The 22,197-nt window shown below is 36.7% G+C and overlaps 1 protein-coding gene across 1 annotated transcript in view; it reads left to right on the top strand.

Annotated features, from left to right (window-relative positions):
• The first annotated feature begins 712 nt into the window (after positions 1-712).
• The window catches only part of LOC138306604 (intermembrane lipid transfer protein VPS13A-like), a 200,463-nt gene continuing 178,978 nt past the window's right edge, over positions 713-22,197 (top strand). The window contains 3 exon segments of the mRNA XM_069247042.1: positions 713-916; positions 13,919-13,962; positions 21,660-21,702. Coding sequence (XP_069103143.1) covers positions 817-916; positions 13,919-13,962; positions 21,660-21,702 — 187 coding nt within the window. The 5' untranslated portion in view covers positions 713-816.

Raw genomic sequence — 22,197 nt, 5'->3', positions numbered from 1 at the left:
ATTTCTAAATATAACTTTCAAATTTGACAGTTTCATGTATATATATATATATATATATATATGATAATGATTGAGTTCCCAGTGACCATTTCCCTACTTTCATAACAAATTAAAGTTTCCACTTAAAACTAAACTATCAAAATATCAAAGTTGCATAGAACTTCGTGCTAAAGTTTTATTTGTGTTTTTTATCATCGATTTAATAGATTTCACTCATAGCTGATCGATACAGTACTAGGCCTAGTGAATGAAATAACAGCGATTTTGTGAAAGTCTGAAGCATTTTAAACAAAAATAAATCTTTAATAACGTCTAGATAGATCATGCTCTGTTTTTAATGATCTTAGGTCTTACATAATTATCAGAGTTAGATAATTTTTAAATCTCTATTAATCCTTACATGTACAGTCAGAAATTTATACATGCGCCCTTGATGTTTCTGCTATCAACAAACAAACAGTATTACAAACAATTTGTCATAGAATGAATTGTGAACAGATGTTGATTCGGAGCCCCAGCGATCGCCTTCTAGATAAATGAAAATTTTCCTCCTAATCGATATTCCCGCCACATACACACATCGTTCTGTAAAAAGATCAAAGCGATTAGGTCTCGTGACTTCCATCACGAGATTGACTATTATTCTATTTATAGTAACGGGAAACCACAGGAAGCGAGGGAAGACCTCATTTGCATATTTCACCTTACTGTCCCAATGGCGGAGGGATGAAGACCTGTGTAGCTGCGGACACGAGTGCGTGTACAACAGTTATTATACTGTTTTCTTGATTGACTTTCAGAAAGCGATCCTGCAAAATGGTGTTTGAGTCATTAGTTGTTGATCTGATCAACAAATATCTTGGAGATTATGTGGAAAATCTGGATAGATCCCAGCTAAAACTGGGAATATGGGGAGGTAAGTTTTCAGATGTTGACTCATGCATGTTGTGTTTACAAGTGTTTTCTCATCCGTACAAAGATTGTATCATACGTTTGAAGAAAACATATTATCTTTGCTTGAGTAATATCTACTTATTATTGTATGAAAAGACATTAGAATCGGAAATTTCGCTGTGAGTTTGTGTTTCCTAAAATTTGGTTTGACCGGCTAACTGCTGAGGCTGCAGAACACAGGGACTTGATACGAAAACCCACGAAATAATTGTTGCGTCCTTATATGGATTGGAAGGTTGGTAGTGAGGCAAAGCCCTGTGTTGTATGTGAATGCATATACGTTTGAATTACCTTTTTTATTACTTCTTGAAATATAATTATGAAACTGAAAGTGTAGACCATGAAGTAAAAATGATTTTCTTAAATGATGAAACATGATTCTTAAAAAAATGAAATCACAATCAATCTTTGGCAGGTTCAGTATTGATGATCAACATGAAACTGTCAGTTTGAGTTCTACTTTCATTTTTGTATGGTTTAAAGAAATAAAAAAAAAAATTAACAATCATTTATAAGTGAAACTTTGGATCACTTACCAGTAGTATCATTTTGGTATGTCGTTACCATCATGCCACCACGCTGCACCCTAAACGGCTACAAATAGTCACTAATGTCAGCTCGGTTAATATCTAATGGAAAGAAATACATCAGTAGCGAATACGGGTACTTGTTATATATTAGCTGCAATATTGTAGCTCAAAAGACTTTTTGACAGAAAATGATGTCGTCTTTAGAGCTACAATTGGTGCCTGATTACTTCTAATGGAGCAAAGTAATGATTATGCAAACCATTATAAAACGTTTGTTTGCATTTTTATAGTACTTGTTTGATATTGCTTACTAGGCAATACAACTGAACCACATAATTTATAAAATTCTCATCGAGGCATTATTTTTTACATAATACATATGAAGGTCATTCTGAAGGGAATTTATACGGCAAGTCCACAAATTGTGAATTTCACGTCTTGTGAGCGGTACGGTAGATATAAAGAATGGTAGTAATGTTTGTTTTGGACAAAACTAATATGTAAATGCATGTATATGCATAAAATAATTGGAAACCTACAAAAAAGTATAGAAAACTATGCCCGAGTGATTTTCGGAGGCAGTGCTCCACTACGACACATAGGGACCAATTCGTACCTGGCCGAAAGGTATAGTGGGCCGGGTACGTATATTTGTTCTAGTTATATATGTGTAGCGGAATCAGCCTGGTTGGATGAGGAATACCGGTACTTGTTATATATATATGTGTAGCGGAATCAGCCTGGTTGGATGAGGAATACCGGTACTTGTTATATATGTAGGGGAATCAGCCTGGTTGGATGAGGAATACTGGTACTTGTTATATATATGTAGTGGAATCAGCCTGGTTGGATGAGGAATACCGGTACTTGTTGGATGAGGAATACCGGTTCTTGTTATATATGTAGGGGAATCAGTCTGGTTGGATGAGGAATACTGGTACTTGTTATATATGTAGGGGAATCAGTCTGGTTGGATGAGGAATACCGGTACTTGTTATATATGTAGGGGAATCAGTCTGGTTGGATGAGGAATACCGGTACTTGTTATATATATGTAGGGGAATCAGTCTGGTTGGATGAGGAATACCGGTACTTGTTATATATATGTAGGGGAATCAGTCTGGTTGGATGAGGAATACCGATACTTGTTATATATGTAGTGGAATCAGTCTGGTTGGATGAGGAATACCGGTACTTGTTATATATGTAGGGGAATCAGTCTGGTTGGATGAGGAATACCGGTACTTGTTATATATGTAGGGGAATCAGCCTGGTTGGATGAGGAATACCGGTACTTGTTATATATGTAGGGGAATCAGTCTGGTTGGATGAGGAATACTGGTACTTGTTATATATGTAGGGGAATCAGCCTGGTTGGATGAGGAATACCGGTACTTGTTGGATGAGGAATACCGGTACTTGTATATATATGTAGGGGAATCAGTCTGGTTGGATGAGGAATACCGGTACTTGTTATATATGTAGGGGAATCAGTCTGGTTGGATGAGGAATACCGGTACTTGTTATATATGTAGGGGAATCAGTCTGGTTGGATGAGGAATACCGGTACTTGTTATATATATGTAGGGGAATCAGTCTGGTTGGATGAGGAATACCGGTACTTGTTATATATATGTAGGGGAATCAGTCTGGTTGGATGAGGAATACCGGTACTTGTTATATATGTAGGGGAATCAGTCTGGTTGGATGAGGAATACCGATACTTGTTATATATGTAGTGGAATCAGTCTGGTTGGATGAGGAATACCGGTATTATTATATATGAGGGGAATCAGTCTGGTTGGATGAGGAATACCGGTACTTGTTATATATGTAGGGGAATCAGTCTGGTTGGATGAGGAATACCGGTACTTGTATATATGTAGGCGAATCAGTCTGGTTGGATGAGGAATACTGGTACTTGTAATATATGTAGCGATATCAGCGTGGTTGGATGAGGAATACCGGTACTTGTTATATATGTAGCGGAATCAGCCTGGTTGGATGAGGAATACTGGTACTTGTTATATATGTAAGGGAATCAGTCTGGTTGGATGAGGAATACCGGTACTTGTTATATATGTAGGGGAATCAGTCTGGTTGAATGAGGAATACCGGTACTTGTTATATATATGTAGGGGAATCAGTCTGGTTGGATGAGGAATACCGATACTTGTTATATATGTAGTGTAATCAGTCTGGTTGGATGAGGAATACCGGTACTTGTTATATATGTAGGGGAATCAGTCTGGTTGGATGAGGAATACCGGTACTTGTTATATATGTAGGGGAATCAGTCTGGTTGGATGAGGAATACCGGTACTTGCTATATATGTAGGCGAATCAGTCTGGTTGGATGAGGAATACTGGTACTTGTAATATATGTAGCGGAATCAGCGTGGTTGGATGAGGAATACCGGTACTTGTTATATATGTAGCGGAATCAGCCTGGTTGGATGAGGAATACTGGTACTTGTTTTATATGTAGGGGAATCAGTCTGGTTGGATGAGGAATACCGGTACTTGTTATATATGTAGCGGAATCAGCCTGGTTGGATGAGGAATACTGGTACTTGTTATATATGTAAGGGAATCAGTCTGGTTGGATGAGGAATACCGGTACTTGTTATATATGTAGGGGAATCAGTCTGGTTGGATGAGGAATACAGGTACTTGTTATATATGTAGGGGAATCAGTCTGGTTGGATGAGGAATACCGGTACTTGCTATATATGTAGGCGAATCAGTCTGGTTGGATGAGGAATACTGGTACTTGTAATATATGTAGCGATATCAGCGTGGTTGGATGAGGAATACCGGGTACTTGTTATATATGTAGCGGAATCAGCCTGGTTGGATGAGGAATACTGGTACTTGTTATATATGTAAGGGAATCAGTCTGGTTGGATGAGGAATATGATATGACTGGTACTTGTTATATATGTAGGGGAATCAGTCTGGTTGGATGAGGAATACCGGTACTTGTTATATATGTAGGGGAATCAGTCTGGTTGGATGAGGAATACCGGTACTTGTTGGATGAGGAATACCGGTACTTGTTGGATGAGGAATACCGGTACTTGTTGGATGAGGAATACCGGTACTTGTTGGATGAGGAATACCGGTACTTGTTATATATATGTAGGGGAATCAGTCTGGTTGGATGAGGAATACCGGTACTTGTTGGATGAGGAATACCGGTACTTGTTGGATGAGGAATACCGGTACTTGTTGGATGAGGAATACCGGTACTTGTTATATATATGTAGGGGAATCAGTCTGGTTGGATGAGGAATACCGGTACTTGTTGGATGAGGAATACCGGTACTTGTTATATATATGTAGGGGAATCAGTCTGGTTGGATGAGGAATACCGGTACTTGTTATATATGTGTAGCGGAATCAGCCTGGTTGGATGATAAACCAGGTGACTAAGTGCAGTCGGCACTTGTTGTTATGTTGTGTGCATCATGTTGTAACTTCCAGGGTCTGGAACATCCAGAAATAACCTCAGATTTTGTATACGTCAGTCTATAGCAAGTTTAATGATTTTCATAAACAAATGTCAAAGACAATAACACTTTTAAGAAAGCTGTTGGACAATATTTGTGTAGCAGACTTGAACTAGGTTGGTCCCCGGTTACCAGGTAGCTCATAGGTAGAGCATTCGGCTAATGTTCAGAGGTCCTGGGTTCGAAGCCAGGTCAGGTTACTACATTTTCTCTTTTCATGTTACAAACTTGGCGTCCAACTAAAATACCCATGATGTTAGTATAAGCTTGAAGGGTCTTGTATGTCTTCCAGAGTGAAGACTTTGAAAATGGAGAAAGGAATGTACCAGGCAGACTTTAATGGACTGGATCATCAATGACGAGATAGCTCAATAATCAGTATAGCATTTAATTGGCTATAGTATTTGAAGGTTCTGGGTTCGAACCCTGCATGATCTCATTGCTACATTTTCTCCTCTCCTGTTACATTTGTGCAAATTAAACAAATTTTACTGGCAAGGAATAATCGGAAGGATTTTGATGTTAATATATTGACAATATAACATTTGTCAGAATTCATCGTGCATGGATATGGAAAATTATCAACTTTTCTGACCTACCCCTAGTTCAGGGATGGAACAATAAATTCTCCTATGGCTATCACAATCAATTTGATGTGTTAACAGCATGTATATAAGTATATTGAAAGATACGGTAACAATCTATAAGTTTACACTCACTCTCTTGGTCCAAGCTATGACATAAAGTGTACTTCCAAAATAAAAGTCATTGGAGAGCACTATTAAAGATGTGTACATATATACACAAATATTACTACAGTGATGAACTTGTTACATCCTTATTTTGAGTACCGAAAAAATCAAATTATATCATTTAAACTGTGTTATGTCATGAAATTCTTCAAAGTTATATACCATATATATAATGCTCTGATCATTAAACAAGGTATTTTTACAACTTTTATTTCAATATTATACATTGTACATTTACCATGAAAGAATAACTTATACAGTTCTTACTTCTAACTTTGAGTAAACAATTGTGATTTAACATATAATTATACGATCATATGTATATATATGTCTTATTTCATTGTGGAGCAAAGTTTTCATTCTTTGGCCCATAAAGTTTTTTTTTTTTTTTTTTTTTTTTATATCTTATAAAGTTATGTATCTACAGTATGTGTATGTACATGTATACAACAATCATGCATAGACACTATTTATCTCCAATATATTTAGATCATTAGTCACGTTATGAATGTAAATAACAAATAGAAGTAGCGGCCAGCTGTATTTTACTATGTTCATTAATTAAGCTTTAGAAAAGCTGTTTTTGAAATAAGACTAAGAGGTCCCTTTATTGACCAGGATGTTACATAACCACTGTACCCTAAAGATTTTTTAAAACATTTTTTTTGCTAGATTATCTCCCCCTAGTTTTAATTTAGATCCATGCAGGCATATATCAATGGTGCATTTTCAGCCCTGCACATTACTCACAAAAGAATCACTTGTGAATAGAAAACTGTATGATAATCTACTTTATGGTCACTTGAAATCAAAGTCCGGTAGTTTTGGAAAGCAGCAATTACACTGTTGAACCCAGGGGGATGGGTATATTGCTCGGCTCACACTAACTTTCCAGTTTGCTTAGCAAAAGTGTCGGAAAATTGTTCTTTTCTCCTTAGCAAATAAGATTTGATTAAGTAAATTGTACATTCACAGCATTTCATAATGAAAAAAATTATACACTTAGAAGCACCAAATAATGCATTTTATGCACTGAAAAATGTGCATGCGTGTCGTGCATATTTAGTTGTATTGTTACTTTACATTCTTTCAACATTCAAATATATATGGTTCAGTAACTGATTAACTTATCAACTGTTTTAGACTTGCTATGAAAGCAACATGACTGGACTAATCTTTTTTAAAGAGGGTACATACTGTACAGCAAAAGCATATTAGGGATAGTGAATTGAGATTAAGTCGTGCACAAAATTTCACTGATGTTTAAAGCTCATGTCAATGTGATTGGATATCAGGCGAGTAAAGAAAAACTTTCTCATTTTTTGCGAAATAGGATGAATTTAATGTAGCAATTAGCCAGATCGATTCGTTAATAACAAAAATGCGAATGGGTAGCATGAGCCCAGGGTATTGGGTTTATTAGCTGGATTATGGTTGTCTGTCTGTCTTTTTATCAGTCCGTCTGTCTGTAAACAAATTGATTGACCGATTCCTCCTAAACTACTGGAGGGATTTCAACAAAACTGTAGCAATGATCTTTACTACAGTATAGATATGCAGACCCACAGCTATGCTGCTTTGTTACAAAATGGTTAAACAGCTGCTAATACTCCTTCAATGCAGGGAATCCTTATACTGTGAATTGAAGATGTACGCATAATCTATCAGAAGAAGACATCTCCACCTCTTTAGAGTTATGTCCCTTTGTTATAACAGGATTAAACATTACTCATCCTAAACTACTGCATTGGATTTCAATAAAATTTGATGACAATGACCATCCTTATACAGCGATTTCTAAAGTGTTTGTTATTCATCTTGGAACAAGCAAATCTGATATCATTGGCCTGTTTGCAGGATGGAGTGGGAAAAGGGAAGGTTTGGTGTATGGCTTAGGGTGTGTATAGGTTGGCTAGACAACAGTTCTAGTTGTTTCTGTATTCAATCATTTTGTACAAGTTTATGAATTGTAGAATATTAGGTAAATATCTTGCAACAGAAAAAAATGTTGTATACATAACAAGTATATATAATATTCTAAATACTCGAAACAATTGGATTCTCATTTTATGGAGTTACTTCCCTTTATTTCATTTTAAAGACATAGTATTTGGCAACAGCGAGCTTTAGGTGTTTAGCTTATGTACTGTATGCATAGTGCATAATAAGTAGAGTGCAGCTAGTACACATGGTTGAAGTACAATGTTTTGGCTGTCGCAATATAAATACAATAAATGTTGGCAGATTTACAGAAGTATGTAGACAGTTGTATACATCAGACAGACATGTTCAGTGTAGTTTATTGCTTACACACATGGAAAAGTTTGAACATTTTATGGTTCATACGGAAAATTACATCTCTATATAAGATTTTCTCCAGCTTTTTAAACCAAACTTATAAAGATGCACATATTATACAATTGTATTATCAACAAGTGTCAATTTTTACATGTGAATAATTATTCTATAGAAGTAAACACAGTCCACAAATTATACAGACAGTTTAAAACCTGTTGCAAATATCTGCATATCGAAATCTGTTACTTTAGTCAGGATTTTCAAACGATTGTTAAAAAATTACTATGAATGTGGCCTTTGTTATATTAACCCCTGAAGATACATTTAGATTGGGAGAGGGCTTATATGGGCAAAGCCTGCTGCCCAATCCCTATTAAATCTAACGGTTTAATAAAAATATTTTGAAATGAAATACATTTAGATTTTTCTACTAAAGTAACTGAAATGTTGGAATATTCCATTTTGGAATTTCAGGGGTGACTGAGTTGATAATAAATGTAGTTGGTTTATTTACTGTTATTTGTGTTTGTAGGTGATGCTGTTCTCCAGAACTTGGTTTATTTACTGTTATTTGTGTTTGTAGGTGATGCTGTTCTCCAGAACTTGGTTTATTTACTGTTATTTGTGTTTGTAGGTGATGCTGTTCTCCAGAACTTGGTTTATTTACTGTTATTTGTGTTTGTAGGTGATGCTGTTCTCCAGAACTTGGTTTATTTACTGTTATTTGTGTTTGTAGGTGATGCTGTTCTCCAGAACTTGGTTTATTTACTGTTATTTGTGTTTGTAGGTGATGCTGTTCTCCAGAACTTGGTTTATTTACTGTTATTTGTGTTTGTAGGTGATGCTGTTCTCCAGAACTTGGTTTATTTACTGTTATTTGTGTTTGTAGGTGATGCTGTTCTCCAGAACTTGGTTTATTTACTGTTATTTGTGTTTGTAGGTGATGCTGTTCTCCAGAACTTGGTTTATTTACTGTTATTTGTGTTTGTAGGTGATGCTGTTCTCCAGAACTTGGTTTATTTACTGTTATTTGTGTTTGTAGGTGATGCTGTTCTCCAGAACTTGGTTTATTTACTGTTATTTGTGTTTGTAGGTGATGCTGTTCTCCAGAACTTGGTTTATTTACTGTTATTTGTGTTTGTAGGTGATGCTGTTCTCCAGAACTTGGTTTATTTACTGTTATTTGTGTTTGTAGGTGATGCTGTTCTCCAGAACTTGGTTTATTTATTTAAGGATTATTTGTGTTTGTAGGTGATGCTGTTCTCCAGAACTTGGTTTATTTACTGTTATTTGTGTTTGTAGGTGATGCTGTTCTCCAGAACTTGGTTTATTTACTGTTATTTGTGTTTGTAGGTGATGCTGTTCTCCAGAACTTGGTTTATTTACTGTTATTTGTGTTTGTAGGTGATGCTGTTCTCCAGAACTTGGTTTATTTACTGTTATTTGTGTTTGTAGGTGATGCTGTTCTCCAGAACTTGGTTTATTTACTGTTATTTGTGTTTGTAGGTGATGCTGTTCTCCAGAACTTGGTTTATTTACTGTTATTTGTGTTTGTAGGTGATGCTGTTCTCCAGAACTTGGTTTATTTACTGTTATTTGTGTTTGTAGGTGATGCTGTTCTCCAGAACTTGGTTTATTTTACTGTTATTTGTGTTTGTAGTGTGATGTTCTCCAGTTGGTTTATTTCCTGTTAGAATGCTGTGAACTTTTTATTTACTGTTATTTGTGTTTGTAGGTGATGCTGTTCTCCAGAACTTGGTTTATTTTACTGTTATTTGTGTTTGTAGGTTGCTGTTCTCCAGAACTTGGTTATATTTACTGTTATTTGTGTTGTAGGTGATGCTGTTCTCAGAAACTTGGTTTATTTACTGTTATTTGTGTTTGTAGGTGATTGCTGTTCTCCAGAAACCTTGGTTTATTTACTGTTATTTGTGTTTGTAGGTGATGCTGTTCTCCAGAACTTGGTTTATTTACTGTTATTTGTGTTTGTAGGTGATGCTGTTCTCCAGAACTTAGGTTTATTTACTGTTATTTGTGGTTGTTCTCCAGTGATGCTGTTCTCCAGAACTTGGTTTCATTTACTGTTATTTTGTGTTTTGTAGGTGATGCTGTTCTCCAGAACTTGGTTTATTTACTGTTATTTGTGTTTGTATAGGTGTGCTGTTCTCCAGAACTTGGTTTATTTACTGTTATTTGTGTTTGTAGGTGATGCTGTTCTCCAGAAACTTGGTTTATTTACTGTTATTTGTGTTTGTAGGTGATGCTGTTCTCCAGAACTTGGTTTATTTACTGTTATTTGTGTTTGTAGGTGATGGCTGTTCGTCCAGAACTTGGGTTTATTTTTACTGTTATTTGTGTTTGTTGGTGATGCTCGTTCTCCAGAACTTGTTTATTTATTGTTATTTGTGTTTGTAGGTGATGCTGTTCTCCAGAACTTCGGTTTCATTTATTGTTATTTGTGTTTGTAGGTGATGCTGTTCTCCAGAACTTGGTTTATTTACTGTTATTTGTGTTTGTAGGTGGATGCTGTTCTCCAGAACTTGGTTTATTTACTGTTATTTGTGTTTGTAGGTGATGCAGTTCTCCAGAACTTGGTCTTATTTACTGTTATTTGTGTTGGTGATGCTGTTCTCCAGAACTTGGTTTTGTTACTGTTATTTGTGTTTGTAGATGATGCTGTATCTCCAGAACTGGTTTATTTACTGTTATTTTTTGTTGGTGATGCTGTTACCTCGCATGAAACTTTTATTTTACTGTTATTTGTGTTTGTAGGTGATGCTGTTCTCTCCAGAACTTGGTTTATTGTTTATTTATTTGTGTTATTTGTAGGGTGATGCTTTCTCCAGAACTTGGTTTGTTATATGTGTTTGTATGGTGATGCTGTTCTCCAGAACTTGGTTTATTTACTGTTATTTTGTGTAGGTGATTGTGTTGGTAGTTTATTTGTGAGGTGATGCTGTTCTCCAGAACTTGGTTTATTTACTGTTATTTGTGTTTGTAGGTGATGCAGTTCTCGCAGAAAACTTGGTTTATTTACTGTTATTTGTGTTTGTAGGTGATGCTGTTCTCCAGAACTTTTGGTTTATTTACTGTTATTTGTGTTTGTAGGTGATGCTGTTCTCCAGAACTTGGTTTATTTACTGTTATTTGTGTTTGTAGGTGATGCTGTTCTCCAGAACTTGGTTTATTTATTGTTATTTGTGTTTGTAGGTGATGCTGTTCTCCAGAACTTGGTTTATTTACTGTTATTTGTGTTTGTAGGTGATGCTGTTCTCCAGAACTTGGTTTATTTACTGTTATTTGTGTTTGTAGGTGATGCTGTTCTCCAGAACTTGGTTTATTTATTGTTATTTGTGTTTGTAGGTGATGCTGTTCTCCAGAACTTGGTTTATTTACTGTTATTTGTGTTTGTAGGTGATGCTGTTCTCCAGAACTTGGTTTATTTACTGTTATTTGTGTTTGTAGGTGATGCTGTTCTCCAGAACTTGGTTTAATTTACTGTTATTTTGTGTTTGTAGGTGATGCTGTTCTCCAGAACTTGGTTTATTTACTGTTATTTGTGTTTGTAGGTGATGCTGTTCTCCAGAACTTGGTTTATTTACTGTTATTTGTGTTTGTAGGTGATGCTGTTCTCCAGAACTTGGTTTATTTACTGTTATTTGTGTTTGTAGGTGATGCTGTTCTCCAGAATTTGGTTTATTTACTGTTATTTGTGTTTGTAGGTGATGCTGTTCTCCAGAACTTGGTTTATTTACTGTTATTTGTGTTTGTAGGTGATGCTGTTCTCCAGAACTTGGTTTAACTTGGTGTTTGTAGGTGATGCTGTTCTCCAGAACTTGGTTTATTTACTGTTATTTGTGTTTGTAGGTGATGCTGTTCTCCAGAACTTGGTTTATTTACTGTTATTTGTGTTTGTAGGTGATGCTGTTCTCCAGAACTTGGTTTATTTACTGTTATTTGTGTTTGTAGGTGATGCTGTTCTCCAGAACTTGGTTTATTTATGTTATTTGTGTTTGTAGGTGATGCTGTTCTCCAGAACTTGATTTACTGTTATTTGTGTTTGTAGGTGATGCTGTTCTCCAGAACTTGGTTTTTTTACTGTTATTTGTGTTTGTAGGTGATGCTGTTCTCCAGAACTTGGTTTATTTATTGTTATTTGTGTTGTAGGTGATGCTGTTCTCCAGAACTTGGTTTATTTACTGTTATTTGTGTTTGTAGGTGATGCTGTTCTCCAGAACTTGGTTTATTTACTGTTATTTGTGTTTGTAGGTGACTGATCAGTCAACAAGATGGCCGCCAGGTAGCCATCTTGGATTTTGATAGTTAAAGTTTGTTACCGCTATTTCTCAGAAAGCACTGAAGGGATCTTTCTCAAATTTCATATGTAGGTTCCCCTAGGACCCCAGTTGTGCATATTGCATTTTGGGACTGATCGGTTTATTTACAACAAAATGGCCGACCGGTAGCCATCTTGGATTTTGATAGTTAAAGTTTGTTACCGCTATTTCTCAGAAAGTATTGAAGGGATTGTTCTCAAATATCATATGTAGGTTCCTCTAGGACCCTAGTTCTGCCTATTGCATTTTGCGACCACCATCTTGGATTTTGATAGTTTAAAGTTTGAAAAGCAGAAAAAAGAAGTGTAAGTTTGAAAAGCAGAGAAAAGATCCCTCTTTCATTTGTCAGACATAGATCAATCTTTGGTGGGCGCCAAGATCCCTCTGGGATCTCTTGTAAAGACATAGTATTTGGCAACAGCGTGCTTTAGGCGTTTAGCTTATGTACTGTATGCATAATGAATAATAAGTACTCTGCAGCTAGTACACATGGTTGAAGTACAATGTTTTGGCTGTCGCAATATAAATACAATAAATGTTGGCAGATTTACAGAAGTATGTAGACAGTTGTATACATCAGACAGACATGTTCAGTGTAGTTTATTGCTTACACACATGGAAAAGTTTGAACATTTTATGGTTCATACGGAAAATTACATCTCTATATAAGATTTTCTCCAGCTTTTTAAACCAAACTTATAAAGATGCACATATTATACAATTGTATTATCAACAAGTGTCAATTTTTACATGTGAATAATTATTCTATAGAAGTAAACACAGTCCACAAATTATACAGACAGTTTAAAACCTGTTGCAAATATCTGCATATCGAAATCTGTTACTTTAGTCAGGATTTTCAAACGATTGTTAAAAAATTACTATGAATGTGGCCTTTGTTATATTAACCCCTGAAGATACATTTAGATTGGGAGAGGGCTTATATGGGCAAAGTCTGCTGCCCAATCCCTATTAAATCTAACGGTTTAATAAAATTATTTTGAAATGAAATACATTTAGATTCTTCTACTAAAGTAACTGAAATGTTGAAATATTCCATTTTGGAATTTCAGGGGTGACTGAGTTAATACTAAATGTAGTTGGTTTATTTACTGTTATTTGTGTTTGTAGGTGATGCTGTTCTCCAGAACTTGGTTTATTTACTGTTATTTGTGTTTGTAGGTGATGCTGTTCTCCAGAACTTGGTTCATTTACTGTTATTTGTGTTTGTAGGTGATGCTGTTCTCCAGAACTTGGTTCATTTACTGTTATTTGTGTTTGTAGGTGATGCTGTTCTCCAGAACTTGGTTTTTTTTACTGTTATTTGTGTTTGTAGGTGATGCTGTTCTCCAGAACTTGGTTTATTTACTGTTATTTGTGTTTGTAGGTGATGCTGTTCTCCAGAACTTGGTTTATTTACTGTGTGTTTGTAGGTGATGCTGTTCTCCAGAACTTGGTTTATTTACTGTTATTTGTGTTTGTAGGTGATGCTGTTCTCCAGAACTTGGTTTATTTACTGTTATTTGTGTTTGTAGGTGATGCTGTTCTCCAGAACTTGGACCTAAAAGAGAGTGCTTTGGTAAGTACGAATATACAAAAATATTTCTCTGAATTATTGTACACCATTTTTATTGTTATTTGTGTCTTGGTTTATTTACCAAACACTTATGTGTTTAGTAGATGATATGTAGTGTGTTCTCCTAGAACTTGTTCACTTATTGGTATAGGGAGATTATGTAGTGTATTTTACTATTAATGCACACCATTGTTTATTTATTGTTATTGTGTTTGTAGGTATGTGGATGGCTAATCCAGAACTTGTTTCACTTATTGTTATAGGTGTATTGTAGGTATGCTGCTCTCCAGAACTTGTTCATTTATTGGTTATTTGTGTAATGTACCGTAGGTGATCTGTTCTATTAGAACTTGGTTTATTTATTGGTTATAGTGTTTGTAGGTGATGTGTTTATCATTGTATAGGTTATAGTAACTAGGTTTATTGTAATTATTGGTCACTATAGGGAGAGGGATGGTACCCGTTATTCTGAGCTAATAGATACCCATGACTTATTGGGAGATGTATGTAGTGTATTCTGGCTAATAGATACCTGTGTCACTTATTGGTATAGGGAGATGTATGTACCGTATTCTGGCTATAGATACCCATGTTACTTATTGGTATAGGGAGATGTATGTACCATGTATTCTGGCTAATGGACACCTGTGTCACTTATTGGTATAGGGAGATGTATGTAGTGTATTCTGGCTAATGGATTACCTGTGTCACTTATTGGTATATAGGGAGATGTATGTACCATATTCTGGCTAATGGACACCTGTGTCACTTATTGGTATAGGGAGATGTATGTACTGTATTCTGGCTAATAGATACCCATGTCACTTATTGGTATAGGGAGATGTATGTAGTGTATTCTGGCTAATAGATACCTGTGTCACTTATTGGTATAGGGAGATGTATGTACCATATTCTGGCTAATGGACACCTGTGTCACTTATTGGTATAGGGAGATGTATGTAGTGTATTCTGGCTAATGGACACCTGTGTCACTTATTGGTATAGGGAGATGTATGTACTGTATTCTGGCTAATAGATACCCATGTCACTTATTGGTATAGGGAGATGTATGTAGTGTATTCTGGCTATAGATACCCATGTCACTTATTGGTATAGGGAGATGTATGTAGTGTATTCTGGCCAATAGATACCCATGTCACTTATTGGTATAGGGAGATGTATGTAGCGTATTCTGGCTAATAGATACCTGTGTCACTTATTGGTATAGGGAGATGTATGTACTGTATTTCTGGCTAATAGATACCCATGTCACTTATTGGTATAGGGAGATGTATGTAGTGTATTCTGGCTAATAGATACCTGTGTCACTTATTGGTATAGGGAGATGTATGTAGTGTATTCTGGCCAATAGATACCCATGTCACTTATTGGTTATAGGGAGATGTATGTATGTAGTGTATTCTGGTATAGGGAGATGTAATGTAGCGTATTCTGGCAATAGATACCCATGTGTCACTTATTGGTATAGGGAGATGTATGTAGTGTATTCTGGCTAATAGATACCCATGTCACTTATTGGTATAGGGAGATGTATGTAGTGTATTCTGGCCAATAGATACCCATGTCACTTATTGGTATAGGGAGAGTATGTAGTGTATTCTGGCTAATAGATAACACACTGTCACTTATTGGTATGGGAGATAGTAGTATTCTGGCTAATAGATACCCATGTCACTTATTGGTATAGGGAGATGTATGTAGTGTATTCTGGCTAATAGATACCCATGTCACTTATTGGTATAGGGAGATGTATGTAGTGTATTCTGGCTAATAGATACCCATGTCACTATTGGTATAGGGAGATGTATGTAGTGTATTCTGGCTAATAGATACCCATGTCACTTATTGGTATAGGGAGATGTATGTAGTGTATTCTGGCTAATAGATACCCATGTCACTTATGGTGTATTAGGGAAGATGTATGTAGTGTATTCTGGCTAATAGATACCCATGTCACTTATTGGTATAGGGAGATGTATGTAGTGTATTCTGGCTAATAGATACCCATGTCACTTATTGGTATAGGGAGATGTATGTAGTGTATTCTGGCTAATAGATACCCATGTCACTTATTGGTATAGGGAGATGTATGTAGTGTATTCTGGCTAATAGATACCCATGTCACTTATTGGTATAGGGAGATGTATGTAGTGTATTCTGGCCAATAGATACCCATGTCACTTATTGGTATAGGGAGATGTATGTAGTGTATTCTGGCTAATAGATACCCATGTCACTTATTGGTATAGGGAGATGTATGTAGTGTATTCTGGCTAATAGATCACCTGGTCACTGTCACTTATTGGTATAGGGAGATGTATGTAGTGTATTCTGGCTAATAGATACCCATGTCACTTATTGGTATAGGGAGATGTATGTAGTGTATTCTGGCTAATAGATACCCATGTCACTTATTGGTATAGGGAGATGTATGTAGTGTATTCTGGCTAATAGATACCCATGTCACTTATTGGTATAGGGAGATGTATGTAGTGTAGGTGCCCAGTCACTTATTGGTATGTGTATGTAGTGTATTCTGGTAATAGATACCCATGTCACTTATTGGTATAGGGAGATGTATGTAGTGTATTCTGGCTAATAGATACCCATGTCACTTATTGGTATAGGGAGATGTATGTAGTGTATTCTGGCTAATAGATACCCATGTCACTTATTGGTATAGGGAGATGTATGTAGTGTATTCTGGCTAATAGATACCCATGTCACTTATTGGTATAGGGAGATGTATGTAGTGTATTCTGGCTAATAGATACCCATGTCACTTATTGGTATAGGGAGATGTATGTAGTGTATTCTGGCTAATAGATACCCATGTCACTTATTGGTATAGGGAGATGTATGTAGTGTATTCTGGCTAATAGATACCCATGTCACTTATTGGTATAGGGAGATGTATGTACGGTATTCTAGCTAATAGATACCCATGTCACTTATTGGTATAGGGAGATGTATGTAGTGTATTCTGGCTAATAGATACCCATGTCACTTATTGGTATAGGGAGATGTATGTAGTGTATTCTGGCTAATAGATACCCATGTCACTTATTGGTATAGGGAGATGTATGTACGGTATTCTAGCTAATAGACACCCATGTCACTTATTGGTATAGGGAGATGTATGTACCGTATTCTAGCTAATAGATACCCATGTCACTTATTGGTATAGGGAGATGTATGTAGCGTATTCTGGCTAATAGATACCCATGTCACTTATTGGTATAGGGAGATGTATGTAGTGTATTCTGGCTAATAGATACCCATGTCACTTATTGGTATAGGGAGATGTATGTACCGTATTCTGGCTAATAGATACCCATGTCACTTATTGGTATAGGGAGATGTATGTACCGTATTCTGGCTAATAGATACCCATGTCACTTATTGGTATAGGGAGATGTATGTAGTGTATTCTGGCTAATAGATACCCATGTCACTTATTGGTATAGGGAGATGTATGTACTGTATTCTGGCTAATAGACACCTGTGTCACTTATTGGTATAGGGAGATGTATGTACCGTATTCTGGCTAATAGACACCTGTGTCACTTATTGGTATAGGGAGATGTATGTAGTGTATTCTGGCTATAGATACACCCATGTCACTTATTGGTGTTAAGAGTTGTATGTAGCGTATTCTAGCTAATAAACACCCATGTCACTTATTGGTATAGGGAGATGTATGTACACCGGCTTTTACACTATAGATTCTTTATTTGATTTAAGATTTATTACTAGTCCAAAATTAGAACTATGAAGTGCCCTTCATCTGGGTACTTATTGGGTCAAATACAGTACCATGTAATCAGGATATTATTACACAGCTGTTCCTGGGATCCTGGCATCATCTATTACCAAGTACCTGTTAATACTCTCAATCAATTAGTAGTATCAATATCCCTTATTGTTATCATAGACAGGTTACTATGTACAGGCACTATATACTAACATTGACTTTGAATGAGTTAAAGTTATCTGTGCTGTAACTGGGCGATAATTTTGACAGGCTATTTTTTCATCATTAATTTATTAAAAACCATAAGGTTTGATGAATAAAGCTGTAAAAATCATTCAAGTGGCTTCTGATGACTTATAAACATTAGTTATAACACAGACATTTTGTACTGTAAAATTGTTGTTTTTATGCCTTAAATATGTTTAAATGAAAACATACCTGCAGAAGTCACTTTACAATTACTAAAAACATTGTAAAAATGTGTAATGAAATTGTAGACCACAATTTGGCTTCATGGTCTGACCGTATGTACTCATTTCACTTCACTATTGATGTAAATAAATGATTTTTGGCAGTACTGCCAAAAATCATTTTCAGCTCTTATTTGTACATGCAAAATTAAAACCTATGCATTGAAAGCACTGTAATTTTCAAGTTGGTAATTTTTGGTGATGAATAACATATTAAAAGCTCATCTTGATTCGTGAGTATGAAAAATACGGCACATATAACTTTAAATATAGTTTATTTACCTAACATATATTATGATATTGACCAAAATCAAAGCAGATGTTGAGAATTTTTGTCATCAAGGCACTATACTATTATTGACTTTGAATGAGTTACATATATAGTTTATTAACCTAACATATATTCTGATATCGACAGCAGGAAATATTAAGACTGGTTGCTGTCTAACAAGCTAGACTTCAGATATTACTCTCAAGTTTACTTCATCTGAGTAGTCTATTGGGGCGGAGGCAGGCCTATAATGTAATATAATTATTTGTTTACCCAAACCTAGCACTCACTTGAACTGACGTACTATCGCCTCACGCATAGTATTGTCAAGGGACAACTTTTAGTAATAAACTGTTCCGGTTTTAAACAAAAAGAGCTCAATGGTGTCTTCAGGGTTGAATAAATTGACCACAGACAGTCTGTCTTGAAGCAATAAATCATATTACAATATGCAGCTAGTTATGATATATTTGCAGAGTTGATATTTTTCATAGTTTCTTGCGAAATTGCTTTGATCTCAAAATTTTAGTTCTGAAAAAATGTGATGGATAAATGATATGTACCTTAATTCATACCCAGATCGTAAAACTTCAAAAATGCTAAAATATATTTTTCTCATTTTTAATTCTAATTGCGAAAATACTGGCTATATGATAATTTGAGGGCTTACTCTTTCTGTCAGCTACTTCAGACTGACCTTTGTTCTAACGAAAATGTGATAAAAAAAAATAAATAATGAATGTTTGAATTTTGTAGGATGATCTTGACCTTCTTATTAATTAAATTTTACAAGATGACCTTGATCTTTATATTGTTTAGATTTTACTGCATGACACTGACCTTATTATTAGCTCACCTGGCCCGAAGGGCCGGTGAGCTTATGTCATGGCGCGGCGTCCGTCGTCCGTCCGTCCGTCCGTCCGTCCGTCGTCCGTCCGTCCGTCCGTCCGTCAACATTTCCTTTAAATCGCTACTAGTCATAGAGTTCTGCATGGATTGTAACCAAATTTGGCCACAAACATCCTTGGGGGAGGGGGAACAGAACTTGTATAAATTTTGGCTCGGTCCCCCCCGGGGCAGGAGGGGCGGGGCCCAATAGGGGAAATAGAGGTAAATCCTTTAAATCGCTACTTGTCCTAGAGTTCTGCATGGATTGTAACCAAAATTAGCCACAAACATCCTTGGGGGAAGGGGAACAGAACTTGTATAAATTTTGGCTCTGATCCCCCAAGGGCAGGAGGGGCGGAGCCCCTCAGGGGAAATAGAGGTAAATCCTTTAAATCGCTACTTGTCATAGAGCTCTGAATGGAATGTAACCAAATTTGGCCACAAACATCCTTTGGGGAAGGGGAACAGAACTTGTATAAATTTTGGCTCTGGTCCCCCGGGGGCAGGAGGGGCGGGGCCCATTAGGGGAAATAGAGGTAAATCCTTTAAATTGCTACTAGTCATAGACTTCTACATGAATTGTAACCAAATTTGGCCACAAACATCCTTGGGGGGTAAGGGGAACAGAACTTGAATAAATTTTGGCTCTGGTCCCCGGGGGGCAGGAGGGGGCGGGGCCCAATAGGGGAAATAGAGGTAAAATCCTTTAAATCGCTACTAGTCATAGAGTTCTGAATGGAATGTAACTAAATTTGGCCACAAACATCCTTGGGGGAAGGGGAACAGAACTTGTATAAGTTTTGGCTCTGATCCCCGGGTCAGGAGTGGCCGGGCCCAATAGGGGAAATAGAGGTAAATACTTTAAATCGCTACTTGTCGTAGAGTTCTGAATGAAATGTAACCAAATTTGGCCACAAACATCCTTGGGGGAAAGGGAACAGAACTTGTATAAATTTTGACTCTGACCCCCCAGGGGCAGGAGGGGCAGGGCCCAATAGGGGTAATAAAGGTAAATCCTTTAAATCGCTTCTCGTCATAGAGTTCTACATGAATTGTAACCAAATTTGGCTACAAACATCCTTGGGGGAAGGGGAACAGAACTTGTATAAATTTTGACTCTGGCCCCCCGAGGGCAGGATGGTTGGGGCCCAATAGGGGAAATAGAGGTAAATCCTTTAAATTGCTACTAGTCATAGACTTCTACATGAATTGTAACCAAATTTGGCCACAAACATCCTTGGGGTAAGGGGAACAGAACTTGTATAAGTTTTGGCTCTGATCCCCCGGGTCAGGAGGGGCCGGGCCCAATAGGGGAAATAGAGGTAAATACTTTAAATCGCTACTTGTCGTAGAGTTCTGAATGAAATGTAACCAAATTTGGCCACAAACATCCTTGGGGGAAAGGGAACAGAACTTGTATAAATTTTGACTCTGACCCCCCAGGGGCAGGAGGGGCAGGGCCCAATAGGGGTAATAAAGGTAAATCCTTTAAATCGCTTCTCGTCATAGAGTTCTACATGAATTGTAACCAAATTTGGCCACAAACATCCTTAGGGGAAGGGGAACAGAACTTGTGTAAATTTTGACTCTGGTCCCCCGGGGGTAGGAGGGGCGGGGCCCAATAGGGGTAATAGAGGTAAATCCTTTAAATCGCTACTAGTCATAGAGCTCTACATGAATTGTAACCAAATTTGGCCACAAACATCCTTGAGGGAAGGGGAACAGAACTTGTATAAATTTTGGCTCTGATCCCCCAGGGGCAGGAGGGGCGGGCCCAATAGGGGAAATAGAGGTAAAACCTTTAAATCGCTACTAGTCATAGAGTTCTGCATGGATTGTAACCAAATTTGGCCACAAACATCCTTGGGGGAAGGGGAACAGAACTTGTATAAATTTTGACTCTGGCCCCCCGAGGGCAGGATGGTTGGGGCCCAATAGGGGAAATAGAGGTAAATCCTATAAATCACTTCTTGTCCTAGAGTTTTGCTTGGATTGTGACCAAATTTGGCCATAAACATCCTTGGGGGAAGGGGAACAGAACTTGTATAAATTTTGGCTCTGACCCCCTGGGGGCGGTAGGGGTGGGGCCCAATAGGGGATTTAGAGGTTAATATTAAAATTCCTTTAGAAAAGAAACAATGAACCTGTATTCAGAACATTACTTGGCATTACAAACCAGGTGAGCGATACAGGCCCTCTGGGCCTCTTGTTTAAATTTAGCAGGATTACCATGAACTTCACATTGTTTAAATTTTGCAGGATGACCTTTACCTTCTATTTTTTTCTCATTTTGCAGGATGACCTTGACCTTCCAGTGAAGATCAAAGCAGGCCATATAGGTAAGTTTTGTCTGAAGACCTTCCACTGTTATAGCCACATGTACACTGATCATTGATCATTCTATAACTACAAACATAATGAAATTCAAAATAAAAAATAACCCATAGAATTTTTGAAATAGTAGAGAGATGAAATTTAAATTATTGTGCTAACTATTCGCTGACATACATGATAGTATATAAAAGTGGTAGTTTATGCTCTTGTTTGAAGGGAGTTAGACAAAAAATGTACACGCTTCACATACACTACCCTGCATACACAATCTATTCAACAAACTGATGTATATTTGTGCTGCAATGGTCATACTTCACTGACCAAAAAACCTAAAATATTATACATCCTGAATTGGTGTACAAATCTAATTATCTTTCTCTGTAGGGGTTAGGCCATTAGCCATGTGATGTGGGCGTTGTCTAGATACAACTGTAACCTTTTTACCTGTGATGACTCAGATTACAGATCAGGAATCTCGTTAAATTATATTTACCTGTTGA

The sequence above is a fragment of the Argopecten irradians genome, chromosome 13, assembly GCF_041381155.1.
Source record: "Argopecten irradians isolate NY chromosome 13, Ai_NY, whole genome shotgun sequence".
Classification (NCBI taxonomy): Eukaryota; Metazoa; Mollusca; class Bivalvia; order Pectinida; family Pectinidae; genus Argopecten; species Argopecten irradians.
Note: the sequence above shows the minus strand (reverse complement) of the source record. Positions and strands in the feature narration are given on the sequence as shown.